This window comes from Ochotona princeps, chromosome 2 (assembly GCF_030435755.1).
Source record: "Ochotona princeps isolate mOchPri1 chromosome 2, mOchPri1.hap1, whole genome shotgun sequence".
Lineage (NCBI taxonomy): Eukaryota > Metazoa > Chordata > Mammalia > Lagomorpha > Ochotonidae > Ochotona > Ochotona princeps.
The window spans coordinates 1,103,666-1,131,306 of NC_080833.1; the positions used below are offsets into that span (position 1 = coordinate 1,103,666).

A 27,641-nucleotide genomic window follows, 5' to 3' on the forward strand; every position below is an offset into this window, starting at 1 on the left:
CCAGGCTGGCCTGGGAGGCAGGGACCCCCTCCAGCTGGGGTTCCTTCTGAGCTGCTCTCCCACACTCACAGTCCAGCTGTGCAGCTCAGCCAGCGGTGCGGAGTGGCGAGTGGGACGACGCTGTGGAAAGGGCAGGTTATGCTGAGGCACATTTTGGGGACCCTTTCTTGCCTTGGGCTCTCTGGGCTGGGTGGGGAGGACTCACACCACGCCAAGGTGAGTCCGGCTGGCCCTGGCCCCACCTGCACCCACGCGAACCCTGGCATAGTTGCATGCACATGGGGAGTGGCTCCCAGGCCCGGCCCTGCCCTAGCCAGGCTTCCTAGAGGGCAATGGGCAATTGGCCGGGGCTGTGGCCCAGCCCCAACAGGGCACGTGCCATGTCGGGAGGTGTGGCCCAGCCCCCAGCCTGCCCACTGCAGGGGGTGAGGGTGGTGGGTGGGCCGAGGGAGGCTGCTTCCCTGCTGCTGCCCTGGCCGGGGGCAGCTTTGATCCAGTTTCCAGTTGTGGGAAATGAATGGTGTGAAGTCCCGGCCACAGCACGGGCCAGATGGCAGCGCGGGCGGCCCCCAAGGCACACGCCTGGTCTTTGTGGGCCGCTTAACACGGTGAATGGGGCCAGAGTGTGGGAAAGGCACTGGCTGCCGGCTCACGTCGCTGGCCATCGGTGGGAGGTGCTGCGGGGATGGGGGCCAAGGGCAGCCCTGGGCTGCCGGGCTCTGCCACCCGCGTGTGTGAGAGGAGGGTGGGGTGGGGACGGTGTGGGTGCTGCCTGCACCCCAGGGCCCCATGTGCAGCTTGGGTGCGGATAGCATTCCCTGCGCTCAGGCTGAGCCTGTGCTGTGGACGCGGCCGTGACCGCTGGCCTGTTCACCGCGATGCCCTGAGCCCCTGGGAGGACAAGGGCTGCAAGGCGAAGCTGGGGGCTCCAGCTGGCAAGTGACGTCTGGGTTTGAACCCCAAAGACAGGAAGGGGTGCCTGGGCCCCTGTCACAGGGCCGGACACTATTCTGTGCCCTGTTGGCACCTGGGCAGGCAGTACAGGACTGCCCGCTCCTGGGCCCCTGGAGGGCTGTCCCAGCGTTCTGTTCTCGCCTGGCCCGGACCTGGTACGGCTGTTTGGGCAATGAGCTAGTGCATGGATGATGTCCCCGTCTGCCTTCAAATATAAAGCGCTCTTTTTGTTTGTTTTTAAGATTTAGGTTTTTTTTTGAGGACTTATTTGTTTCCATTGGAAAAGCAGATTTACAGAGAGGAGAGGCCAAGATGTGCCATCTGCTGGTTCATTCCCCAAATGGCCAAACAACTGTAGCTGAGCTGATCTGAAGCCAAAAACAACTGCTGGGTCGTCCACACGGGTGCAAGGTCCTGAGGCTTTGGGCCGTCCTCGACGGCCTTCCCAGGCCACAGGCAGGGACCTGGTTGGGAAGTGGAGCAGCTGGGACAAAAACAGGTGCCCATATGGGATGCTGGTGCCTGCGGGTGGAGGGTGAGCCAGTTGAGCCATTGCACCAGGCCAGAGAGATTGCCCATCCATTGGGTGACACTCCAGATGGTGCAGCTGCCAGCGCTGAGCTTCCTCTGGGTCTCCCACGCAGGCACAGGTGCCCAGACAGCTAGAATACCATCTGCTGCTTTCCCAGGCATGTCAGTAGGAAGCTGAGTGGGAAGTGGGACAGCCAGGACTGAAGCCAGTGCTTATATGGGCTGCCAGTCGCGGGCAGCAGCTTAGCGCACTGCGCCACAGTGCTGGTCTCAATCACGCCATCTACTGACAAGAGCCGACAGGGTTGGCCTCCTGCCTGCCTTGTCTGAGGGCCTGTTCCGAGTGCACCCTGAGGGACGGCCCAGGAGCCCAGGGCCCTGCAGCTGGATGCGGCTCCAGGCCTTGTCGCTGGCATTGGGGGTGTGAACAGGTGTGGGGCACACACCCGCTTTTACTCTCTTTCAAGTAACAATAAATGGATAAAAGTTAAGAAACGGTTCAGGTGATTGTTTTTCTGAGATTGGAAACAGGAAGGGGAGGGGCCCTGTGGCCAGGACTGGTCTGGAGTGGGCAGTGCCCACCGCTCTGCCCGTCTACGACCCCAGGGTCGACTGTGCAGGGCACATGGCAGCTCCTTCAGGGCTCCCAGCCCCGCAGGGTTTCCAGAGCAGACTGTGGGGAGGGTCAGGGGCAGCCTGCAGCCCTGGGCTCCGAACCCCAAACCCCAGAAGTAGCAGTGGGGCAGCTCAGTCGGGTGGGAGGCCCTGGAGTCACCTTGGCCCCCTGGGGAGGGACGGAGATCCAAGACCTTCAGGCTGCAGGCTGGAGATGGACTCACCCCCAGGGGTGTCCTGACAGGGCCCCACCCGGCCGAGCCTGGCCTCTCAGGAACGGCTGCCCCGACACAGATGTGCCCATGCACACGCAGACACGAATGGACGCTCTGACCCCTCACCCCCCGCTCGGCCACAGCACTGCCTGCCCCTCCCCACTCCCGCTGGCTGGCTTCAGCCCAAGTCGCTGCAGGTCAGGGTGGAGTGGGGTGGGAGGAGGTGGGCAGGTCCCTCTGCCCCTCCTGCCACCCTGGCCAGCCTCTGCCTGTGGTTGCTTGGTGGAACAGCAGGCTCCTTCTCACTCCAGACCCCGGACTGGTTGCAGCCTGGGGGAGCGAGGTTTGAGGAGGGGCTGCAGCCTGCGCAGCTGACATGGGCTCACCTCCCGTGTCTCTGGGTGGCTGGTGGGCAGGCCCTTGTCACCCTCTGCTGAGGTGACCCTGAGACCCCCATGCACAGAACCATTCCCACCGCGGGCCCCAGTGCAGGGCCCCCCAGAGCAGAGCCCCCCAGGGCAGGGCCCCCCAGTGCAGGGTCCCCCAGGGCAGAGCCCCCCAGGGCAGGGCCCCCAGTGCAGGGCCCCCCAGGGCAGGGCCCCCCAGGGCAGGGCTCCCCCAGGGCAGAGCCCCCAGTGCAGGGTCCCCCAGGGCAGGGTCCCCCAGTGCAGGGCCCCCCAGTGCAGGGTCCCCCAGTGCAGGGCCTCCCCAGTGCAGGGTCCCCCAGTGCAGGGCCCCCCAGGGCAGAGTCGCCAGTGCAGGGTCCCCCAGGGCAGAGCTGCCAGTGCAGGGCCCCCAGGGCAGGGCCCCCAGTGCAGGACCCCCCAGGGCAGGGTCCCCCAGGGCAGAGCCCCCAGTGCAGGGTCCCCCAGACAGGTTCCCCCAGTGCAGGGCCCCCAGTGCAGGTCCCCCAAATCAGGGCCCCCCAGGGCAGAGGCCCCAGGGCAGGGTCCCCCAGCGCAGGATCCCCCAGTGCAGGGCCCCCAGTGCAGGGCTCCGCAGGGCAGGGCTGTTCAGGGCAGGGTCCCCCAGTGCAGGGTCCCCAGTGCAGGGCCCTCCAGGGCTGAGCCCCCAGTGCAGGGCCCCCCAAGGCAGGGTCCCCCAGGGCAGGGTCCCCCAGAGCAGGGTCCCCCAGGGCTGAGCCCCCAGTGCAGGGCCCCCCAAGGCAGGGTCCCCCAGTGCAGAACCCGTGTACCCCACATCTGGGATTTGGGCCCAACACCCCCTCCCACTGGACAGATGCGGCCCTGATGGGGGGTTCAGTCCCCATCGGAGGCCTCTTTGCTCCCTGAGCCCCTGTACAAGCTGCCTGCCCCAGGGCCTCTGCCTAGCCCGTGAATTGGGCACCCAGAGTATTGTGGGGGACACAAGGAGTGCTTCTGTCCCCCATTCCCTCATCTGATGAAGCTGGGGCTCCTCCAGCCAAGAAGGAGGACGCATGGGGGCAGGGAGGGGTGTCCTCGCTGAGGGGTTGGTGAGGGCCACCCAGGCCCCCGCGCTTCCTGGCTGGGACTGGGGTCTACAGGTCAAGTGGGGGCAGGAGTGCAGACCGCAAGCCCTTGCAAACGTCCCGCGGGGGCGCTGGAGGCCCGGCGGGTGCCCGGCCCAGGCCCCAGCGGCCCTGGCCTCCCAGCCTCAGCTCTGCGCCGCGACCCACGTGGCCGCCCCCGCCCGCCAGCGGTGTCAACGAGCGGTTCCTTCCCAGCCCGGCGCCCTCGGCCGCTCCTTTATGACGCATGGCCAGATGGTCTTTTGGGAGGCGCCCCCGCGCCCCGCGCGCCCCCCGCCTTCATTCAGAGTCAGACGCCGGCACTAATGCCGCGGGGGCGCCCAGGCACGCTTCCCCCGCGCCCTCCCGCCCGCCGCAGTGTGGGAACGGGCGGCTCGCGCCGACCCACAGCCTGTCTGGCCCGCGCGAGGCGCCCCAGAGCTGGGGCGGGGCGCGCTCGCTGCCAGAGCCTGGGGGCAACGCCCGGCTCTCGACTCCACTCATTCCCGAGTTTTCTCACGTCTGGAATGGGGGCAGGGGCCTCTCCCACATCCCCCAGAGTGGCAAAGAGAAAGATTCCACCTGCTGGTCGGCTCCCCAAGTGCCAGCTACAGCCAGAGCTTCCCCCTGCACCTCCCTGCCAGGGGCCAGGGCCCTGGAGGGAGGTGCAGTTTTCCGTGCAGGGGGCAGGGACCCCAGGACTTGGGGCATCGCCTGCTGCTCCCTGGTGTGCATGAGCTGGAAGCCAGCTGGTGCCTGGGCCTTGGGTGTGGGCAGTGGCCCCCGGGCAGCGACCTGCCTTGCACGCCAACCTGCTGCGTGGGGCAGACGCAACTTCAGCCCTACTGTCAGCTGCACTGTCCATCAAGCACCCAGCCCCTCGGCTGGTCCTTCCGGCCGTCGCCTGCGGCTGCAGGTGTGCCTAGTTCTCAGAGCCCGTCTCCCTCTTCTGGGCTCTGGGGCAGCTGAGCGAGTTGGCATACCTCCCAAGGCCAGCGTGCTCAGGCCTGTTGCTAGCCCAGAAAGCTGAGTCCCAGCCTGCCAGCGGGCGGCCAGGTCTGAGTGGACGCTGGGTGAGGGCAGGTGAGGCAGCCTTCATCGGGGCCTCTGCCCACCTGCCCCATGGGCCGGCCTTCCCTCACAGCTTCCTATCTATACACAGAGACGGTGAGAGAGAGAGAGAGCTCTTCTGTCCGTTACTTCATTCCCCGAGTGGCCACAGCAGCCAGAGCTGAGTCTGTCTGAAGCCAGGAGTTCCTTTCGGGTCTTCTAACCATGGGTGCAGGGTCCCAAGACTAGGCCATGAGCAGAGAGAGCTGGATGGGAAGTGGAGAGGCCGGCACAGAAACCTGTGTCCCTCATGGGATGCCGGCCATAGCGTGTAGAAGATTAGCCTGTTGAGCCACAGCACCGGGTCCTGATGGATTTTATTATTATTATTATTCATTTGAAAGGCAGCAGAAAAGACAGAGAACTTCCACCTGCTGGCTCACTGCCCGGGGCCGGGCCAGGCTGTAGCCAGGAGCTTCTTCCAGGTCGCCACACACATGGGGGCGTCCTCAGCCTCCTTCCCAGTACGTTAGCAGAGACGGCTTGCAGGTGGTGCCGCTGGGACTTGAACTAGACCCTTGAAGGGTGCCAGAGGCACAGGCAATGGCTCGTATGCTCTGTCACAGCACTGGCCTGCTGAGTGGAGGGCCCAAGCACCTGAGCCATCCTCCTGCATCCCTGGCACATCAGCAGGGCACAGGACGGGAAGTAGAGCAGCCGGCACTTGAACTGGTGCCCACTTGGGATGGTGATGCTGTAGGCACCCGCTGCATGTGGCTGGCCTTTACCAAGGGCCCAGCCTGGACGGGTCACCGTGCCTCTGTGTCACCAGTGGCTTTCAAAGCAAGCCATAGGTGGGGGGCATCGCCCTGCCGGGAGGGGCAGGAGCCTAGGACAGCCGCTGTCTGTGCCTGACTTGAGCAGCAACCCTGAGAGGCCTGGCTCCCCCCTGCCAGGGCATTCCATCGCCTGGAGCAGGGGCAAGGGCAGGCAGTGGACAGGACTGCAGGGAGTCTCTGCCATTCAGGCAGGGGCAGGCACCACGGGGTGACCACTATGCCCTCACTGACTGTCCCAGGTCCCCCAAGGTCCCTCCTGGGTGTGGCTATGCCTGGTTAGGGGCAGGAACCTTGAGCCAAGCATGAGCCCTCCCTGGGTGGGGCTTGCTTGGAGCCAGTGGGCAGGACACATGTTCACTGCCCTGGCTACGCCTGGCACTCTCCACAGCCACGGAGCCATGGAGGCGGGGGTCCCCAAGGACCTGGCTTCCAGGTGAACGTGGAAGGGGGCTGGGCACAAGTTACAGACTGGGCTTCCCCAGCTGGGCCAAGGTCACCAACCTTGGTGAGTGGCTGCTGTGCCACAGGGAGTGGCACTGTGGGCAGGGTGGGTATTCTGCCTGGTTCAGCCCCACACTCAGCTCCAGTACCAAGGTGGGCCCTGGCCCACTGGCGCCATCCCGCTGCCCTGAGGGTGCCACAGTCGGGTTCCAGGATGCTGCCCAGAGCTGCCCGCAGGGCACGAGGAGGAGCCCCTGCAGCGGCCTGTGCTTCCCCATGGGAAAGGCGCCTGGGAGCCCACCCAGCCCTTCCTCTCTGGGCGGGAGCATCCGGGGCATTCAGCTGCACGCATTGGGCATTGTGTGCCACAGGCACTGGGCATTGTGTGCCACCGGGGCCCCAGAGGCCATCTGGGGGACAGTGGCCCCACGGTGGGGAGGGCTCCCCCAGGCTGCTTCAGAGGTGAGAGCCAGCTGGATGGCTGCACATCTGGCCAGGCCAGCGGCCTGCCATTTCCACTGCCCCGGGCTGCTGCCTCAGGTGTGGCGAGGACATGGCTGCCTGCCAGGCAGCCAGAGCCAAGCTCTTGGGGCTCAGTGTCTGTGGCGTGGTGCTGGCAAGCGGTGCCAGCTCAGGCTGTGAGGAAGAGAAGCAGGCCTTCATCATGGCCCTGAATGCAGAGCCCCAGGCCTGGCTCCCCTTCCCACTTCCTCCAGTGTGGGCGGGACCGGGAAGTCCCACATGCTGGGGCAGCTGCGGCCCAGGCCCCTCTGGGTTCCTGGCACCCCAGAACCATAGCAGGCTCAGGAAGAGGGGGTGTTGGGGTAGGGGATGGAGGCCCTGGGGCTTCCCCGACTCTGGCAGAGGGCGGGAACGCCTGGGCCTCTCAGGCCTTCTGGAGCCAGCACTGCCCCCCTTGCTGGGGGGTCCCGGACGGGGAGATAATCCCGGCTTTGGAGCCGCTGTGAGAGGCCGGGCCCTGGCTTTCCCACAGCCCACATAAAGGCCTGGCCGCCAGCTGCTCTCCCACAAAGGCCTGTGGGCCTCTCAGGGCCTCTGCGCGGGCGGGGCGGCTGCGGCCTACCTGGCCACCCTGGAGCAAGGCTCAGCACTCAGTGGGGTGTGCCTCCCGGCCGGCCTGGAGAGGGGGTCGGCTCCTGGCAACGCCTCCGCAGGCCCCCGCCGCCTGGCTGCCACGTGCCCAGCAAGCACATGCCCTGGCTGCCTGCCCCGCCCGTGCCCTGGCACCTTCAGCTCACGGCTATCCTCACTCACCAGGCCACGGGCCGAGAGGAGGCAGACCCGTGAGGACCAGGGTGGGGGCCCAGCCATTCAGGATGGCAGGGGACAGCGTCCCAGCCAGGGCTGTCTGCGGTCACTGTCCACACTGGCTGGGGTGGCCAGATCCTAGCAGGTTTCTGACCACTGGGAAGTGACCCAGAGGGACCCAGTGTGGCCAAGGGACAGACAGTGGCCAGAGGGTGCCTTGCAGATGGAGGGCTGGGGACAGGGCAGCTCGTTTGGCCCCTGCCTGGGGGCAGCCCCACGTGCCCAGCAATGCCTCCTCTCACACCCCGCCTTCCGCTGCTGTCTGCTGATTGGCTGTGGGGCGTGGGAAAGCCGCCCGGGCCAGGCTGAGCCTGCCTGGGGTCTCCTCGGTTGCAGAGGGAGGTGGGTGGGTGGATCCTCCTCCTGCACTCTTCCTCATGACCCCCAGCTCTCGGTTCCCCACCCCCTTACCTCCCCCACCCTGCCAGCACTTCCCACCACCCCTCGTGCTCCACAGCTCCAGACTTGGGAGGCGGTTGGATGTTGGGAGAGGCCCGGGCCACAGCCTCCAGGAAGCCTTCTCTCCACCAAGTGGGTACCCAGCTAAGAGCCACTTGCTGAGAACCCTGCGGTCCCAGAGTGCCCCTTCCTAACGTGGGACCTGGCACAGCGGGAAGGTTGTGGTGGCTGGGGCCAGGTGCAGGCGTGTGGCCCGTCCCATTGGAGGACGGCTGTGTTCCTGGCCCCATGGGAACCCCACGTGGGTTAGTCTTGGGACCCTGCTCTGGCTGGGCAGGCCCTGGCCACACCAGGTGCAGGGTTGGTTGGGCTTTGCTGCCCCCTCGTGGCTGGCACCTGCAGCTGTGCGACCCGCAGGGGTCCAGCCTTGCCCAGGCCTGCCTGTCCAGCCCCCAGCGCTGGCCATCCCACATCCCAGCGGCCACCCCCCCGAGAAGACAGATCTGGGGATGCCCCTGCTGGGTGGACGTGCAGTGCTGCAGGTTCCCGGAAGGCTGGGGCGGGGTGGCCAGACGAGAAGCTGCCGGCACGGGGAAGTCCCCAGTTCCCTGTAGGTGGTGGGGACTGGTGAACTCCCGCCACAGGCCAGTGGGCTACAGGGGTGAGGCGGGGCTGGGGGGCACCCTGCCCGACGTCCAGGCATCTAGGCAGTCTCACCAATGTGGCTGGCCGGGGCTGCAGCTGCTGTCCAGGCCCAAGGGCCGGGGGGAAAGGCCAGCCGTCCCAGGGACCCACCATTTTCTGCCAAGCATGGGGCAGCAGTTCCAGGGCCCAGGCTGCGCCCCATCTTTATTGGGGGCAGCTGAGTGCCCCTGAGTGACAAGGGGGCCCGCCCTGCACCACCCCCAGCTTCTGGAGGAGGACCACTGTGTCCCCAGTGTGCCGGGTGGGGGTGGAGCAGGAACACCTGGCTGTAACCAGGCCCTGCCCGACCCCAGGCGAGGGTGCGACTATGCCCACCGCTCAGTCAGCCTGCACGCCTGACTCGTGCCCCTCAGTGCCCACTGACTGAGGACCCGGCAGGGGCTATCAGGAGCGGCCCTGAGACCCAGGAAGGACGGCATTCTGCTGGATGGTGCCTCTGGTGGACACCACAGAGAAGGAAATGCAGCCCGACTCCGGTGCGGGCTCACCCGTAGAGCAGGAAGTGTGGTGTGCAGGTGTAGTGTGAACCGTGTAGCAGGCAGCATGTAGTGCATGCTCAGTGTCGTACAGGCAGCATGCAGTGTGAACAGTCGACAGGACTGCAGAGGTGCTTGGTTGGTGCTCGACTGACCCGAGGGGGGCGTGTGGGCCGCGGTGGGGTGACCTGAGGGCTCTGTGTTCCACGGGCTCCCTGTGTGCCACTGTTAGAGCGTGGTAGAATATTAAAATATTAGAATGTTACAATATTGGAAATATTAGAATGTTACAATGGAATGTTATTGTTGGGCAATGTTAGGCTCCTTTGTGCCAGGAAATCGCTACCTTGTTAGGCCAGAAGGCACCTGGACTCCTCCAACAGGGTGCTGGACACCAGCTCTGACCATCTGGGGGTGCCCAGTGCATGGGTGGGGCTTCCTGCAGAGGCAGCCTGGGCCCAGGCTCCTGTAGGCTGACCTGGGCAGTGGCGTGGAGCAGCCCCTCGCTGAGGGTACCATGTTACAGTGACCGTGCCCCTCCGGCTGCTCTGGGCGAGTGTGCTCAGCTGGGCGGGCTTGCCAGCCTGCGGCTGCGTGTGTATAAACCCCAGGGCTACTGGCTGCGGGCTCCCTCCCCTGCGGGGACTGGGTGGGGCGTCTTCCACCTCAACTCCTTCCTTCCCAGCTGCTCAGTCTCTGACAGCTGCTGACACATGGCTCGTGGCTCACCGGGGACCCAAGTTCCTCCTGCGAAGCGGGAACTGGAAACAGCTGGTTCCCTGCTGAGGCCCATGGGAGCCCTGCTCCTGCTCCCCCCTGGCCTCGGTAGCCCCCTCCTCCTTGCTGGCCCCTGCTCCATCTTGTCCTCCGCATCGGGGTCCACTCAGACCCATCCTCCCCGGGCTGACTCCGGGCAGTAGCCTGGCTCTCTGGTCTCCACTCTTGCTGGACACATGCGCCTGGCCTGGCTGCCGGGGTGGGTGCTGACTGCCGAGAGGGTGTGTGGATGGTGACGAGGGAGAGGAGGGCTTGGCCCTGGTGGATGGGGCAAGAGCAGCTGCTCCGGCAGGTGGGAGGTTCCGGGTTGGGCAGCTGGCTTAGCTGGGCAGTTGAGGCAGGTGACTGTGGGCGGGGCCCAAGCAAGGGTCTGCTGCAAGGCCTGGGAGGGGGAGAAGGGCCAGGCGCTGGTCCAGGAGGTCCGCAGTGCTGCCTGGAAGCACAAGGGGGCAGGGAGGAGAGGGCTGGGGGCTGTTTTGTGCGAGGTTGTCCGGGTTGCTGGAGCGAAGGCCATAGGCACAGGGCACCAGGCCTCAGGGTTCCGAGAAGGCTTGGAACCCAGCCAGAGGCCCGCACCCCAGGTGTCTGCTCCGCCCCTCACCCCTCGCCCCAAGTCCTTGGGCCTGGAGCCCTGCAGCCCCAGGGTCCTCCCTGCCCCCGCCCAGTGGCCTTGTCCCATCCATGCCATGTCTTGGCCTGACTGCCCCCCTCAGAGTACCCTGTACCTGCCCCTCTGCCCACACCGTGTGACCAGTCCTTGCTGGCCTGGGAGCCCCTGCCCTGCAGGGCTGGCACTGAGCAGGGGGGTAGACAGCAGGTGGAGGGACACTCTCTGTCCTTCTTTCAGGCTGGGCTACTGTGATGTCCCCGCCCCTGGATATGATGCTGGATGCTTCTCCCACAGAAAGCAGAAACGTACCCAGGGAATTTCCAGAGAGGGACCTGCCAGAGGTCAGGTGCTGGACATGGGGCCTGCAGGGGGCAGCTGGGACTGGGTGGGCCTCGGGGGGGTCAAGGGCCAGACCTGGGCCATCTGCTTCCCAGACTCAGCTCCCTGCGGGGGGCCCAGCATGAGCCCTGGAGGGGCCACATGGGCATGGGGAGAGGGGAGGCCTAGGGGAACACTGGGCTTATTCAGGGGGTCTCCAATGGCAGCCTTCTCCTTGTTGGTCCTCAGGGTCCTGGGGCCCTGCAGGTGACAGAGGGTGATGGGGTCCCTGTCAGGAATGAGGCCCTGGCTCTAGCCTTTATGTTTGGGTCATTTCATCCCCAGTTCTCAGCCTGTGTGGGGGTGGTCTGTGCTGAAGGAAGGAGTGAGTGAGTGACTGAGCGAGTGGACGCTTGGCAGGCAGAGCCCTCAGGGTGAACACCAGCCCAGGAATCTCCACAGGGCGCCCCAGGGAGGGGCTGGAAGGTGTGGGGTGGGGACCCTGGCACAATGGGTAGCAATCAGGGAAGGCCTCATGGAGGACGTGGCATTTCAGCACAGCCCAGAGCACAGACAGGGTCAGTGAGCCCCTCACGGCCAGCCTGGCGGGGTCCAGTGAGGGAGGGGTTGAGGCAGCTATGGGGCGCCCTACTTACTGGAAAGGGGGCATGGTCCCAGAGTTGGGGTGTGTGTGCCTGGGAGCAGGGTCTGTGTTGTGCTTCCAGCTGGCTCCCCAGGGACCCCCAGATGACACACGGGGCATAGGGGGTGGTGTCCCCTCCCCTTCTCTGCTGTGGGGCTGGGGGTCTTGCAGGGACTCCCAGCAGTCCTGCCGCCTTCCTGCAGTCTGGCCCGGGTGGCCGGCAAGGGCCTCTGCCTCGGTCCCCCAGCTCCGTGCGGGGGTCCCACCTGCCTGGCCCTCCCCTGGGTGTCCTGGGCAGGCCCCACAGCAAGCGTGGCTGGCTCCTGGGCCAGAAGGGGCTCCGGAGTCGGTAGGGTGGACGTCTAGAAGGGATGGCAGCTGTGCGAGGTGAGCATATGGCCCTTGGGCTGATGGGGACCCGGCTGGGCAAGCACAGAGAGTCACACCTGGTCTTGGGGCTGAAGGCAGGTTGGACTGGACTTCAGCTGTCCCACTGATGTCCATGGCGTGCGAGGGACCACGTGGTAAGGGGAAACCCAAGGGCTGGTGGGGGTGTGCCCCCCTCTCTGACTTCCAGCTCCCAGACCTGGGGGAAGGGCTGGCGGGTAGGGCCCCCACTCCCCCTTCCAGCAGTAGGAGGGCAGGGAAGTTACCTCAGTTCACACAGGAAACCCAGGTTCCTGTGGAGGTGGGGGCAGGGGGGCAGGGGGGCAACGGGGTGCAGTCACAGCTTCCCCACCCAGGACTCAGAGCACCCCGTCCTTCCTGCACCCCCGCAAGTGGCTGCCACTCCCCGCCCAGCTGCCCGCCCTCGCCGCAGGGCCTGTGCAGGGAGTGCTTATCAGTGGGCTCCGGGGTTGGCGCCCCAGCCTGTCCTCCGGCCTCCGCCTGCCTCAGCCTCCTGAACGCCCAGCCAGAGCCACCTGACCAGACAGCCCACACACCCCTCGGTGCTGAGTCTGGGTGCTGAGTACCCCTCGGTGCTGAGTGCTGACGGCTGATGTGAGTGGGGGCGCAGTGCAGCGGAGGAGGGGCAGGCTGATAGCCTTGCCCCTTTCCTGTCTGTACGTCTCAGAATCTTTCGCTTTCTCTTTTAGCCCCCAGGTGGCAGCGATGTCTGGAGGGTTGCGAGCGGCCGAGGGCCGTCCTCCTGCCTGGGGTCTGGGTGGGTCCGCCAAGACCTGAGGCAGCCTTGTGGTCAGGTGGACATGGAGCCCCGGCGGGGCGGGGTGCCTCCCGGCTGCAGCCTAGCACCCCCTGCAGACGCCCTGAGCCTGGTGAGTCCCTCTGCCTTCTGTCAGCATTACCCGGTGAGCCTCCTCCCCACAGCACCAACCTTGACCCTGTCCGGGCAGGAGTCGTGGACACAAGCCTTGCTTTCTGCGGGACTGTGCCAGGCCTCCCGTGGCGGGGGGAGGGGACAAGGGCAGAGGAGAGGGTGCCCAGCCAGGAGAACCCCGATCTGCTACTCCTGAGCCCACACCCACTAGGTGGGGCCCCCATGGGACGAGTAGGCAGTTGTGGGGAGGGACTTTGCTCTGGGCTGGGCCCTCGCAGGTGTCCAGCTGGGCTGTTCTGCAGGTGGAGATAAGCAGTCGAGGGTGCAGGGAGGGACCCCAGCCCTTCCCCTCCCGGCCTCTCCACTGCCCTGGCCGGTGGGCCCAGTGGCCAGGCTCAGGGCTCTTTAGGTCGGGTGGGGTCCGCGGCGAGGCTGGCATCCTCGGTCTTCCCTTGAGCCTGGCCTGTTCCCTCTGCTGTCACCCTGGCTCGGGTTGGCTGCCCCCTCACACAGGGAAGAAGGAGGGCCTGCTGGAGCCCCACTCCTCTGTCCCTTCTGTCCCCACAGGCCCTGTATCTCTTGCTCCTCCTGGGAGTCCCTGGCTGTGCCCTGGCCCAGCCCCTGTGCAAGGAAGAGGAGTACCCTGTGGGCAATGAATGCTGCCCCAAGTGCAGCCCAGGTAGGGAGGGGTCCCCCTGGGACCGGGGGGTCAGAGCTGGGTGCGGGAGAGGAGCTGGGGCTCTACTGGGAGGAGGGCTGGGAGTTCCCCTTCCCAAGGTCCCCCTGTGGGAGCTGCTCAGGAGCCCAGGGGACCTGGTGGCATCGTCACACCTGCGGGGTTGGGGGCTGCGTGCCTGGCAGGGTACCACGTGGTACGAGCCTGCGGAGAACTGAGTGGCACAGTGTGTGCACCCTGCCCCGGTGAGACCTACACTGCCCACCACAACGGCCTGAGCAAGTGTCTGCCATGCCGGGAGTGCCATGCAGGTAGGGGCACATCTGGGTGGGTGAGTGCCACACCTGGACCCTCCTGAGCTGCCCTTGGGGAACCACAGCTGCCGTGACTGAGTCCAGAACAGCTGCTCGCCTTGGTGCCAGCAGCCAAGGGACCTGGACCCTGTTGTGCCTCAGTTTCCCCCCCCGGGCCCCGCTGCTCCCCCACTGTGTCCCTCCCCGTCCAGGAAAGCACCCCTGGGCTGGATGGAGAGGGCAGGGCGGTGTCTGGAGGGGACTCAGAGGGCAGTGGGCACTGTGCCCTCTGCACACCCAGCAGGCTCTGCTGACTGGCACTGCCCAGATCAGTGTAGTCCTAGGATTGCAGCCACACGAAGCCTAGTGCGTGTTGGCTCAGCCTGAGGGATGGCAGGCCAGGCCAGGGCCTGAGCCACAGATGTCAGGGGGCCCAGTGAGCAGCTAGGCTGGCCTCGCACTGCGGGAAAGGAGCCAGGAGGGAGGGGAGCCCCACAGTCTCCCCACAGTCTGACCCCCAAGCCCAGCAGGGACAGGGCCACAGGCACCCCCTGAAGGGCTGATGGTGCCCCTGTGGCCAGCTGGCTGAGGCTCCGGTCCCCAGGGCAGGGCTGGAGGAGGGCAGCAGACACTCCTGTGTGATGGGCTGTGGAGGGCACAGGTGCTGGGGACCCTGTCCCTCAGGCGGGTGCCTGGGCAGGATCAGGCCAGCGGCTGGCTCCCTGTCTGTCCTCAGACCTCTCATTCTACACAGCGAGGACCTATGTTAAATACCTGCCAGGGCCAGGCTCCTGTGGCTGGTCACCAGCTGGGCCACTATGGACACAGAGCTTGCTACCTGCCCAGCTCATGCTCATGCTTCTGGATTCCTCCCGGCAGTCGGGCGCCTCTGGGACTCAGGCAGAGCTGGGGGGCAGCGTGAATGGCCCCGCCTGCTGGAGGGGCAGGAGGCACTTCCGGCTCAGGGGCCCAGCAGTCTCACGTGCTCTGTTGGACCCCAGCCCTGGGCCTGGTCACCAGGCGCGCGTGCTCCCACATAGCCAACGCCGTGTGCGGCTGTGACCACGGCCACTTCTGCGTCAGCAAGGACGCTGACCACTGCGACGCCTGCCGGCCCCACTCCACCTGCCGCCCAGGCCAGAGGGTACAGGAGACAGGTGAGCCCCCACCAGCAGACCCTCACCCCTCATCTCCAGTAGCCCGCTGTCTGCCTAGAGCTGCAGTCTGTACCTTGCCATGGCCACTCAGGCCTCCTTGGTGGCCAGCCCCAGGGAGACACACGAGACCCACACTTCCTGCCTCCCTTGGCAGCGCCCCTGGCAGGGACCCCATGCTGCCCAGCTCTGTCCCCCTCCCAGGCACCGAGAGTCGGGACACTGTGTGTGGCGACTGCCCACCGGGCACGTTCTCGCCCAACGGGAGCCTGGAGCAGTGTCAGCCCTGGACCAGGTAGGTGGCTCCTCCAGGGGGGTGGCTGTTAGGCGGTCCCCACCCCGGGCCGTCGAGAGGGACACTGCTGCCAGGTTCCTGACCCCTGTGCGTCAGGGCCACGGATTCTAGGGGGACTATGAGGTGCAGATAGCCCACCCCTCCCCAATGTGGCCCCCTCCTTATGTCAGTCCCGGACCCCAGAACTGACCTGGGTTCCGGGGGCGGGGATGCTGTGTGGGTGAGGCGTGGCTACTGTGGGGATGGGCAACGCCTTCACCTTCTCACCCTCTCTCCTTGGTATTGTCCTGGCTGACCTGGGCCTGGGGGTCCCTGGCGGACCTGTGCTTGTGGTTCCTGTGTGACTTGGGCCTGGGGGCCGCTAGTCTCTGGGCTATCCTTGTGTCCCTCCTCTCCTGGCTTCTCCCCTGCCCTCCCCCCTCCCCTCTCTCCCTCTTCCGGGAGGCAGGATGTTGGGGAAGTCAGGCTGCATCCGGCGTGCAGCCCGCGGCGGGGCCTCCCACGGCTCTGGCCTCCTGCGGCACCTATGACCCAGGTGCAGCCACTGGCTCCTGGCCGAAGCAGTGCCTGGGACCAATCGCACAGACGCCACCTGCTCCCCCTGGAGGCAGCATCTTGTTTGGGGCTTTGCCATCATCATCATCCTGTTGTTGGTCCTTGCTGTATTCATCTGGAAATGGCAGAGACGGAAAAGGCCACCCGGTGAGTCCCAGGTCCCGTCCCCTGCAGTGTGTGGGAGGCAGCTGCGGGTGAGCAGAGGTGGGTGTCCTGCTGTGCGCAGGGCCCTGGGGCTGTGCCTGGAGCCCCTGCTCCTACTGCACTCTAGGCTATGGGGTCCTGGCTGCTGGGTGTTGGGAGGTGCCGGCAGCTGCCCTGTTTGGCCATGGGCAAGGCTGTGTCCCCATGGGGAACACCAAATGCCAATCCTTCCATTGTCCACTTAGCAGCCCTCTTGTGGTACCTGTGCCAGGCACGAGAGTCTTAGCTTTGGGGACCCCATGACGGATCCTGGGGTTCCAGCTCTAAGTACAGCCTAGAGGGGTGGACCGGCTCTGTTCTCAGCCTGGTGTCAGCAGGGCTCCCGGGGTCTCAGGGTCCAGGCTCAAGCTCGGGCAGCTGGGCTGAAGCGGGGCCCTTCGCTGAGGTGCCCCCATTTTCCGGGAGACAGCCCCGTGGGCTGGGGGTGTGACATGGCCTGGCCCTGGGGACAGCCTCAGGTTATGTCGCCTTGTGTCCAAAGAGGCCAGGATCTCAGGCAGGCCAGCTGGGTGAAGACCCCACAGGATACCACTGTCTCATTGGCCCCGCCCCAGCTGTGTGTCTTGTCTTGCAGGTGACCAGGTGACCGACTCAATCCAGGTACTGTCCCCTGACCTTTCCTGCTGCCCAACTGGGTGATGCTGGTGGGGTGCATGGGCGGGCTCCCCGTTGTTTGAGGTGCCCGTGTCTTGAGTCAGGTGGGAGGGCACTGCACCCCCATGACCCTGGAAGACACATTCACTTCCTGTTGACACCCAGCGTGGTGGGGTAGAGCTCACTTGCCACCATGCTGGGTTATTGCTGTCCTTGCAGCCGCCCTCCCGCGGCTCCTCCCTGCCCCTTAACCAGCCGGTCTTCCTGCCCTCCCAGGACCTCCTGGGTCCTGGATCCACAGTAACTTCCCCAAGGGAGGACAGTGTCCCTGCTCTGCTTTTGGTCCCATGCACCAGGGCAGAGGAACTGTGGGGGCGGGGGAGGTGTGGGGGGCTACACGTCCAGGGGAGTTGGGGAGCTGGGTCGGGGAGGGGGCTGCATGTCCAGGGGAGTTGGGGAGCTGGGTCAGGGAGGGGGGCTGCATGTCCAGGGGAGTTGGGGAGCTGGATCGGGGAGGGGGCTGCCGTCCAGGGGAGGGAGAGTGCTGGTTTGGGGAGGGGGCTGCCGTCCAGGGGAGGGAGAGTGCTGGTTTGGGGAGGGGGCTGCCGTCCAGGGGAGGGAGAGTGCTGGTTTGGGGAGGGGGCTGCCGTCCAGGGGAGGGAGAGTGCTGGTTTGGGGAGGGGGCTGCCGTCAAGGGGAGGGAGAGGGCTGGTTTGGGGAGGGGGTACCTGGCTTTCTCCTGAGTGTTGATCTGTGGCCCCTGCCTCCTGGGGTCAGAAGTGGAGTGGGCACTGGAGGGCAGGCCCAGCCTGCCTTTTCCCACCAGGCTTCCACAGGTCCCTCGGTGCTTCTGCTGCTGAGTGTGGGGCTCCTGGCACCTGTGGGGATGGCCGTTGGTGTAGGTCACTGCCACTGCCTGTCCTGCTGTCTCAGTGCCGTGGAGTCCACCTCCGCCCAGACCAGTGTCCTGGAGTCAAGGCCTTGGTCTGCTCTGAGCTAGTGTCTGCGTAAGGTGCGGGAGGGTGTTGGGGTTCAGTGAGATTGATTTCCAGTCCAGGGTAACCCTTGCCATGAGCAGGAAGCACCCGGAAGGAAAGAAGTGTGGGGTTTTTAGCAAGTGTCTATGGGAAAATCAAAGGCTACGTAATGGTGAGCAAATACACGATCAGGGACTTACTGTGACACGAAGCAGAAAGTAGACATAGAAATTTACAATTCATGGGCTTGGGGTCCTGACCCTGTCACCTCAACGCAGCAGTAATACGACAGCATGCCTCAAAGGTAGTTGTGTTTCCCATACATCTCAAAACTATCTCCTGCCTGCCTCCTGGCGTTCCGGAAGTAAGATCTTTAACAGAAAACAGGTCTGGAATCTCCAAGATTCCAGACTTCCAGGAACCGGCACCTTTGCCATGAACCCTTTCAGGAGGGGCTGCGCCTCTGCCTTCTGCCTGTGGGAGTTCATTTCCCAGCACGGTTTGGCAGGCAGGTTTCCCTTCTGCGCCGGTGGCTGTGTGCTCAGCCCGTGGACCTGTGGACTTCCTGCGGGAGTCTGTTGTGTTCCGTTGGTCCATCCTGTTGGTGGTGAAGGCTCTATAGTGGGTTTTGGACTCAAATAGAACGATTTCCTTGGTTTTTGCCCTGCTGCCTGCTGTGAGAGTGCTTTGGGTAGTCTGGGTCTTTGGTGGTTTCTCGTGAATTTTGGATTTGTTGTTCCTAGTTCCATGAAGGACAGTGTGATGTTTAGATAGAAACTGTACTCTAGCCACAGATTAAACACTTTGCCAACATTTTCCTATCCATGAACATGAGACATCTTCCCATTTTATAATTTTCCTTACAGAAGTTTTTCCACTTCCTTGGTTAAACTTATTCCTGGGTATAGTGTGTGTGTGTGGCTAAATAAACCAGGTTTTTCTTGATTTCATTCTCAACAATGTCATCGTCATTGTGTATATATTATATATATAAAGCTGCTTATTTTTCTATGCTAATCCTTACCACATCTGTTGATGAGTTATGATGGTTTTCTTGGAATGTTTTCTTTACTATTATTATATTTTCCTGTGAGATCATACTCTTCGCAAGTAGGGAAGTGTGGGCTCTTCCCTTCCTGCCCGCACCCTGTTGCTGTGGCTGTGACTTCCAGCACCACATCGAGGAAGGGAGCATCCTTGCTCCTGCCCCAGGGCTGGTTTCAGCTTCTCTCAGCACGAGGCTGTGCTGACAGGATTGGCATGGGAGCCCCAGCTGTGCTGAGGAGGCTTCAGTACCCCAGCGTTTGCACGAAACACTGTTGAGTTTTATCCGATGCTTCTTATCTGCTGAGGTGGCCGTGGCCGCTGCTGCCCACGTGGCTGAGGTGACCATTATGTCCACGTGGCTGAGGTGACCGTGGCTGCCCACGTGGCTGAGGTGACCGTGGCTGCCCACGTGGCTGAGGTGACCGTGGCTGTCCATGTGTCTGAGGTGGCCATGGCTGTCCATGTGTCTGAGGTGACCGTTGCTGTCCATGTGTCTGAGGTGACCATTATGTCCATGTGTCTGAGGTGACCGTGGCTGTCCATGTGTCTGAGGTGGCCGTGGCTGTCCATGTGTCTGAGGTGGCCGTGGCTGTCCATGTGTCTGAGGTGGCCGTGGCTGTCCACGTGTCTGAGCTGACCGTGGCTGTCCACGTGTCTGAGGTGGCCGTGGCTGCCCACATGGCTGAGGTGACCGTGGCTGTCCATGTGTCTGAGGTGGCCATGGCTGTCCATGTGTCTGAGGTGACCGTTGCTGTCCATGTGGCTGAGGTGACCATTATGTCCATGTGTCTGAGGTGACCGTGGCTGTCCACGTGTCTGAGGTGGCCGTGGCTGTCCACGTGTCTGAGGTGGCCGTGGCTGTCCACGTGTCTGAGGTGGCCGTGGCTGTCCATGTGTCTGAGGTGACCGTGGCTGTCCATGTGTCTGAGGTGGCCGTGGCTGTCCATGTGTCTGAGGTGACCATTATGTCCATGTGTCTGAGGTGGCCGTTGCTGCCCACGTGTCTGAGGTGGCCGTGGCTGTCCATGTGTCTGAGGTGACCATTATGTCCATGTGTCTGAGGTGGCCGTTGCTGTCCATGTGGCTGAGGTGACCGTGGCCGTTGCTGCCCGAGTGGCTTGGGTGACCCTGTGATGGCTCTGCTACTGACATGGTATATCGTGTTTTCTGCTTTGCATATGTTGCCCATTGTTTGTTTCCTCAGATTAAGTCCAGCTGATCCCAGCTGTCCGGGGGCTGAACTAGATTATGTTGTAATCTGATGAGAATTTAAAAAATGTTTGCCCATTTTTATTTGAAAGAACAACATTGAGACACATGATAAACCAATGAAAGATATCTTCTTCTTTTTTAAAAAAAGAATTTAGTTATTTTTATTGGAAAAGAATTCACAGAGAGAGGGACTTAGACAGCAAGCTCTTCCGTCCCTGGTTCACTCCCCAAGTGGTCACAACAGCCAGAGCGGAGCTGATCCAAAGCCAGGTTCCAGAAGCTTCTTCCAGGTCTCCCACATGGGTGCAGGGTCCCAAGGCTTTGGGCCGTCCTCTACTGCTTTCCCAGGCCACAAGCATCCAGGAGGTGGATGGGAAGTGGAGCAGCTGGGACACAAGCTGGTGCCCATGTGGGATCCTGATGTGTGCAAGGTAAGGATTTAGCCAGAGTGACATTCTGTGGGAACCAGAAAGGCATCTTCTGTCCACTGTCCCACAGCAGCTGCGAGTCTCTGACATGGTGATGTGGGAGGCTGGGCCTCCGTTTGCTGTCTCCTAGCAGCCAGCAGGACGCTGGGCCAGCTGCTGGGCCGGGGACGCAGACTGGGGCTTAGCCCACCATGCCACAGCACCGATCTCCTGTAGAGGGTTTTTGTTTTGACATTGGTCAGGAATGAGTGTGTGGTTTACTGGGTTGGTACCAGTGTAATACTGGATTTATAGATGAAGTGTGGAAGAGCAAACTTGAGTTCTTTGAAACAGCTTGAAAATAATTGGCTTTAGTTCTTTTTTTTTTTTTTTTTAGATTTATTTATTTTTATTCCAAAGTCAGATATACAGAGAGGAGGAGAGACAGAGAGGAAGATCTTCCGTCCGATGATTCACTCCCCAAGTGAGCCGCAACAGCCGGCGCGCGCCGATCCGAAGCCGGGAACCAGGAACCTCTTCCGGGTCTCCCACGCGGGTGCAGGGTCCCAAAGCTTTGGGTCGTCCTCGACTGCTTTCCCAGGCCACAAGCAGGGAGCTGGATGGGAAGTGGAGCTGCCGGGATTAGAACCGGTGCCCATATGGGATCCCGGGGCGTTCAAGGCGAGGACTTTAGCCACTAGGCCATGCCGCCGGGACCTCGGCTTTAATTCTTTAAAAAAAACTTGGTAAAGTTCAGAGTGCAGCCTGGGTGCTGGGTTTCTTTGGTGAAAGTTTGTTTACGCTGCTGATGCGATCTGCTTGGAGGCTGGTTGGGCTTCCTGTGGCTTCCTGGTTCAGTCTGGATGCTCTGTGTTGAAAAACTTGCCCACTTGGCGCTGGTCTCTGGCACGCGTGCCCATCATAGCTGCCACTAATGCTTTGTGTTTCTGGGGTGTCTGTTTTAATGTCTTTCTATCTCTCATTTGAACTGTTTGGGTGCTTTCTCCTTTTTTGCCTCTGTCCCGTCACTTTATGCGGCTCGCGGCTGGGCTCCTGGCAGGGCACCCTCGGCGGGTTTATTCCGAGTGCTCACTGCCCCTCTGCTCCCAATTCCGTGTTTGCTGCGTCTACGGCCTTGGTGTACACTGTGTTTTCATTTTCATTTATTTGAGGAAACCTAAAAATTTCCCTCTTGATTTCTTGTTTGAATCATCGGTGTTTTTAGAGAATGTTGCCTAATTTCCGCTAGGTAGCGCAGCTCGCCCGGCACTTCCTGGCTTTGATGACTTGACTGCCCTGCTGTGGTCACAGAGGACACGGCCAGCGGTTCTGACGTCAGTGTTGTTGTGGAGACGTGCGTGGGGCCTGGAAAGTGTCGCCTGTGGAGGTGGGGAGGGGCGCAGGCTTGCGGGGGCCCGCCCGCAGAGGAAGGTGGGTGCCACACCCGGGCCCTGTCTCCTGGGGCTGGGGCACACGCGTGGGCAGCTGCTGCCTCCACGGGCTCACACACGCGTGGGCAGCTGCTGCCTCCACGGGCTCACAGTCCTTGGAGATCCCTGCCACTTTCCGCATCTTCAGGCTGAACGTGTGTGCTGCTGCGCGGGGTCACACCGCTGGCTTTTGGTTTCCATTTCCTGAAAAATGCTTCCTCACGCCTTCGCTTTCAGTCTGTGTGTGCCCTTACTGACAAAGTGAGTTCTTGTATTTTTAAAATAGATTCATTTATTTATTGGAAGGTTTAAGTCAGTTTTACAGAGAGGAAGAGACGGAGAGAAGAATCTTCTGTCCACTGATTCACTTCCCAACTGGCCACAGTGGCCACAGCTGAGCCAATCCGAAGCCAGCTTCCTCCAGGTCTCCCGTGGGAGTGCAGGGTCCCAAGGCCTTGGGCCGTGCTTGACTGCTTTCCCAGGCCACAAGCAGGGAGCTGGGTGCGAAGTGGAGCCGCCGGGACACAAACCAGCGTCCAGTAGGATGCAGGTGCAGGATTTGCCGGTTGAGCCTCTGTACTGGCCCCAACAAAAGGATTTCACCTTTTAGAACCATTAGTCCATATATACCTTTTATTTTAAGTAGTTCAATTAAAAGCAGTTTACTTCATTTTTATTTGAAGGTCAGAGTTACAGACAGGCGTCTGCTGCTTTGCTTCCTATCAGTTGGACAGCCGGAGCGGGCCTGCCTGGAAGCAGTGCTGGCCGTTGTCTGCGGCGTTCCCAGGCGTTAGCAGCGAGCTGCCTGGACTGCAGCGGCCCACGTGGGCTGCTGCTGTCACAGGCCTAACTTACTGTGCCACACCAGCCCGTTATTACTACTGTTGAGGATTAATTTATTTGAAAGGCACAGGGACAGAGAGAGAGATCTTCCATCTGCTCATTTACTACCCAAATGCAGGGCTAAGCCAGCCCAGAGCCAGGTGCTGGAAGCCCTGCAGGCCTCCCTAGTGGGCAGCAAGAGCTCTAGCCCCTGGGCTATCATGGACCACCTTGCCGGGTGCGCGTTAGCGGAAAGCTGGATTGGAATTGGAGTAGCTGTGATCCAGCGGGCACATTGACTTGGGATGCGGCCATTGGAAAGGGTGGCTTACCCCGGTGGACGCCTCCAGCTCCTCAAGGTGCTGCTGCCTGGTGGGCACGGAGCCTGCGCTTGTTCTGCTGTGTCCTCCGTGCCCTCCCTGCACTTGCTGGTCGTTGGACACTGGGACTTGGTGTGGGGACCATGCGGGCCTCTCTTCCCTGGCACATCTGCTCTCATGGTGAGTTGGGGCTGGTGGCCACCATCTTGCCGCTGAAGGCTGTCCCGAGCGGGCCAAGCAGGGTCAGGATGGCGCGAGGTAGTCCCTCACTTTGCCTCAGCTCTGAGGGATCAGGGCGCTGGGCTCGCAGTGGGCAGGCCTTCCGGGTCCCGAGTACGTCATGTTCTTTTCTTCCGGCCGGCCAGGCTTTTGCTGGGACGTTGCTGCTGGCCAGCGGCTTGGCCTCTGCTGGCTTGGACTTGCTCCCTGCCACATGCCTGGCCAGCTGTGTGGGCCATCCTGCCGCGAGACCCTCAGCCCCAGCCTGGGGCATCTGGGGTACCTGGCTGGTCTGTATCTTCCCCAGTGTGGAAAGCTTTCTCCTCTCCTCCCCCTTCTGGAGTGTTCCTCCTCCCCTCCCCTTTCTGCTATAGGCAAATTGTGTCCCATGTGTCTTTTTTTGTTTGTTTGTTTATTTTAGTTGAAACTCAGAGTCACATAGAAGAGGAGAGACAGAGATGTTCTGTGTGCTGTTCCCTCCCAGATGCCGGCCACAGCTGGGCTGGTCCAAAGCCAGGAGTTGCTTCTGGGTCCCCTGCATGGGTGCAGGGGCCCAGGGCCTTTGGTCCATGCTCTGCTGCTTTCCCAGGTGTGTTATCAGGGAGCAGCTGGGACTCGAACTGGGGCCCACACAGGATGCCAGTGCCGCCACTGGAGGGTTAGCCTGTGGTGCCACCACACTGGTTCCCATTTATTCAGTTTTCCTCTTTATTTCTTCATAAAAAAAAAATCTAAGTTATCTTGAAGGAGATGGGAATTATTATTATTTAAAAAAATTTTTATTGAAAAGGCAGATATACAGAGAGGAAGAGAGACAGAGAGGAAGGTCTTCCGTCTGATGATTCACTCCCCAAGTGAGCCCAACAGCTGGAGCTGAGCCTATCAGAAGCCAGGAGCCAGAAACTTCTAGGTTTCCCACATTGGTGCAGGGTCCCAAGGTGTTGGGCGTCCTTGACTGCTTTCCCAGGCCACAGGCAGGAGCTGGATGGGGAGTGGGGCAGCTGGGATCAGAATCATATGGGATCCCGGCACATTCAAGGCAAGAATTTAAGCCATTAGGTTACCGCGCTGGACCCAAAATGAGAATTATGTTAAGATTTGTTCTGAAGGCAGAACGAGAGAGAGAGAGAGAGAGAGAGAGAGAGAGAGAGAGAGAGAATGGAGAGGAAGTTCTTCCATTTGCTGGCTCACTCCCCAAATGGCTTCAGTGCCAGGCTGGAGCTGCACCGGCCAGAGATGGGCCAGGTTGGAGTGGGGAGGCAGGGGGGCAGTCCTGTTCTCTGACATGGGTGTGGGGGCCCAAGCAGGTGGCCGTGGCCCATGGCTTCCCCAGGAGCAGCCGTGGGAGTGGACCACTGGCAGAGTGCCTGCTGCAGGCTGGGCAACCCTGGCTCGCCCTCAGCTCTCTTGTTCTGTCTGTCCGTCAGCTCAAGTTTCCTCTGCCGTTCTTTCTGACCCGCCCCCCCACATGGATGTCTCCCGAGCCACCAGTCGTCCGTCCGTCTGACCCGTGGCCTTGTCTGTGTTCTCTGCTGACCATCTCCACTTTGGCTCAGGGTCTGAGCTAGAGTGAGTGTGTTCCTCGGGGCTGTCACAGGAGCTGGGACACACCAGTCAGATGTGTGTGGGGGGGGCTGCAGCTGCGGGGTGTCCCTCTGTGTCTGTGGGCGAGGCATCCTGTCTGGGACTGCCTGAGCTGGGCTGTACAGTGGGCCCAGCCAGGATGCCCACGAATGCTCTGTGGGTGCCCTCCGGGATGGCCGAGGGCTGAGCAGTTCAGGGCAGGCTGCCCAGGGCGCTGCTCCCGGGGTGAAGGTGGGTGGGTGGATGCGGCTGCCTGGCTGCTGCCGGGGTCCCAGGTAGGAGGATGGGGGTGGGGCAGCACTTCCTGGGGCCCCTGTCTGCTCTGTTGGGTGGGGCCAGCTGCCAGTGAACTTCCTGGGGGTGGGAGGGCAGCCCTGGGGCGTTGAATGGCTGTGCCACTTCTCCTTCTCCTACTGTTAAACCCGAGTGGGCGATGGCCAGGGGCCCTCGCCCCTCGAGGAACAGAGCCCTCCAGCAGACACGAGACAGAAGACCAAGAGATGCAATCACGCATGAGGCAAGGTTTATTTCACACGGGCTCGTGGGCGCCCCTGTTTGATCGAGTAAGGAGTCGCGCCGAGCCGCACAAGCTGGGTCTTTTTATAGGATATGGGAAGCAGGAAGCGGGGTTACAGAAGCAGATGCATAGTTACAGGGATCCCATTGGCACTTTTAAGTCACACAAGGCTGATTGGTACAGGAGCTGCCCCTGCTTAAAAGGCAGTTTTCAAGCATGGCTCAGTGTCCGAGAAATAGAAACTTATCTCTTTCTTGGGAAATAGAAACTTGGGAGACTGAAACTCAATTGTCTTAGCTGTTGGAAAGCATCCAACGGCTCCTAGCTCTCTATCTTGCAAGGTCTTCTGCCTCTCCTTATCCTACAAGGTCTTCTGCCTGCAGGCAGCCTATTGACCCTTTTTCTGCTGGAACTAAATTTGGGCTCTTCATTACCGCCTGGCAGGACCTCAGGGCAGCCCAGGGCACAGCATGAGCTGGGTAGTTGCACTCCGAGCCTTGGGACGCCTGTTTCCCATCTGCTCCTGGGCCCTCTGCTGAACCTGCGGGATGGAAGCCGGGGTCCTGCACAGCCACCAGGGCTGGGGGAGAGGCAGGGAAGACCAGGGGACTCAGGGTCCTCACGGGGCACTTGTCCTGCAGGGCAAAAGGAGTGAAGCCAGCAAGCCCATGGTGCTGGAGGCGCTGCCGAGCGTCACCACGGTGGCCGAGGAGGAGACGGCCCCTGTGCTGGCCTAGGGGCCGTCGCTAGCCAGCGGACTCGACGGCAGCCACGTGTGGGACCAGCTGCTGGAGGAACCGCGGGACAGTGACGTGGTGGCAGCTGCTCCTGGCTCGCAGCAGGCCCGGCAGGACCCGGGGGCGGGGGCTTCCAGAGCGCCTGGCCGGCCCAGGATGCGGCACAAGGCCGGCTTGGCCGCCAGCCATGTTCCGAATGAAGTGTGTCCCCGCTGGCCACAGCGTGTTTCGGGGAGGTGCTTGGGGCTGTGTCTTCTCTGGCTCCCGCCTCAGCGCCCCTGCCAGCGTGCACCCCCCCATCTCCTTGGCCCCAGCGCCCCTCTTTGCCTCGGGGTTCCCGTTTGGGGTCACCTCCCCGACCACCACTTCCTCCGCGGGAGAAGGGGCCTCGCGTCACCGCATTTGCCAGGCGGGACACCCAGACCAGCTGCGTGGACGCGGCCCCGCGGGCACCTCTCGTGACCAGCCTGGTGAAGAGCCCGGGGCCAGGGACTTCCCGTCGCGGCCGGCCGCCCGGCGCAGCTTTCCCGGAACCCGCGGACGACCTGCCCAGCAGGCCCTCCCGGGTCTGCCCCGCGCGCGCCCCTGCCGCCGGCGGCTGCGGTGTGCGGCAAACCAGAGCACCCCGGGATGCTGGCTGCGACTTCACGCCCAGGGCGCAGGGGGAGACAAGCCGGGCTTGGGCAGCGGGAGGCGCCGGGCTCAGCAGCAGGAAAGCCGCGGCGCCCTACGCTGCCCCACGCCTGTCCAGCAACGGGGGACGCAGAGGCTGCGTTCTGCGTTCAGCCTGCTTTCCGCTAAGCACTCCTGGAGGGCGGCAGAGGGGCAGGCTGCCGTGCAGGCCCTGCTGCCCGGGCTGGTTGGCAGGGAAATGGGCGTGGGAGGTCTGTCACCTGCCCCGCGGCCTTCCAAATGCACTGGAATAAAACGTGGAAGGAAGACGTGCCCGTGTCCACTATGGTCAGCAGGGACCCAGCATCAGTTGGTGACAGCAGCCAGGGTGTGCCGTGGCTCCCACACTGAGCTGAGGGTGGGTACGGCCGAGTGGCAGTGCCAGTACAGCCAGCCTCCTCCCTCAGTGGGGTGTGGCTCCTCCTCATGCCCCCGCTTTCCTAGGAAGGCAGCTCACGGAGTTGGGAGACCTGGATGATACAGCAGGCTGAGCCACTGAGGCATCCGGGGAGTGGGTCCGCAGAGCAGGCTTCATGTCTCTTCAATAAAACAGCTCTAGCTGAAGCAAGAGCAGGAACCTGGGGCCCTCGGCTCAGGCCTGGCAGGGAGAAGCAGCGGGGGTGACCCCACTCCTGTGAGGGGTGCCCTCCGAGGGGGTGCAGGGTGCAGTGGCCACTCCGGGGCAAGGAGAGATCACTCAGGAGGCAGAAAAGGATGGGGGCGAGCGAGCATCCACTGTCCACAGATGCCCGCGGAGGCCACCACGGCCGGGGCTGGGTGGGCGCCAGAGCCAGGGGCACCCAGGGGACCCCTGAGGGTGGCCAGCACTGGCAGGAAGCTGGAGGCTGGCCAGAGCTGGGCTGGATGCCAGGCCCTGTGGGTGCGATGCAGGTGGCTCAGCTGCCGGCCAAACACCCACTTGCCCAGCACGGGCCTCTGTGATCCTGTCTGGCTCTGGGAGACCTGGCCGGGAGGTGGCCTGTGGTGGGAGGCCCGCCTGTGGGAGCCACCAGGAGGGCAGAGCAGGGCGGAGCTGCCGCTCTCCTGACCTGGTGCCCAGCATCAGTCCTGAGTCCTAGGCCCTGACAGTGGCTCACCTCCTGTGTCTGCTGTCCACAGACCCGGCTGGGGGCTGCACCCTTCCCTGGGGAATGCAGGGGGACCCCCACCTGCAGCAGACCTGGGCTGGGGGCTGCACCCCTCCCCCGGGGAACGCAGGGGACCCTGACCCGCAGCACCTGCGAAGGAGGCATACC

The 27,641-nt window shown here is 62.8% G+C and overlaps 1 protein-coding gene across 2 annotated transcripts; it reads left to right on the plus strand.

Moving 5' to 3' along the window:
* Positions 1-12,260: 12,260 nt before the first annotated feature.
* Positions 12,261-25,842, plus strand: TNFRSF14 (TNF receptor superfamily member 14). 2 transcript variants are annotated; one of them, XM_036498210.2, is made up of 9 exons: positions 12,263-12,341; positions 12,496-12,668; positions 13,238-13,349; positions 13,532-13,657; positions 14,641-14,796; positions 14,998-15,088; positions 15,624-15,790; positions 16,422-16,447; positions 25,618-25,841. In XM_036498210.2, the coding sequence occupies exons 2-9, from the start codon at positions 12,600-12,602 to the stop codon at positions 25,711-25,713; spliced, it is 843 nt and encodes a 280-aa protein (XP_036354103.2). In that variant the 5' UTR covers positions 12,263-12,341; positions 12,496-12,599; the 3' UTR covers positions 25,714-25,841. The 2 variants fall into 2 exon arrangements, with proteins under 2 accessions (XP_058530365.1, XP_036354103.2); XM_058674382.1 differs by lacking the exon at positions 13,532-13,657 and having other exon boundaries at positions 12,261-12,341; positions 25,618-25,842.
* Positions 25,843-27,641: the final 1,799 nt, after the last annotated feature.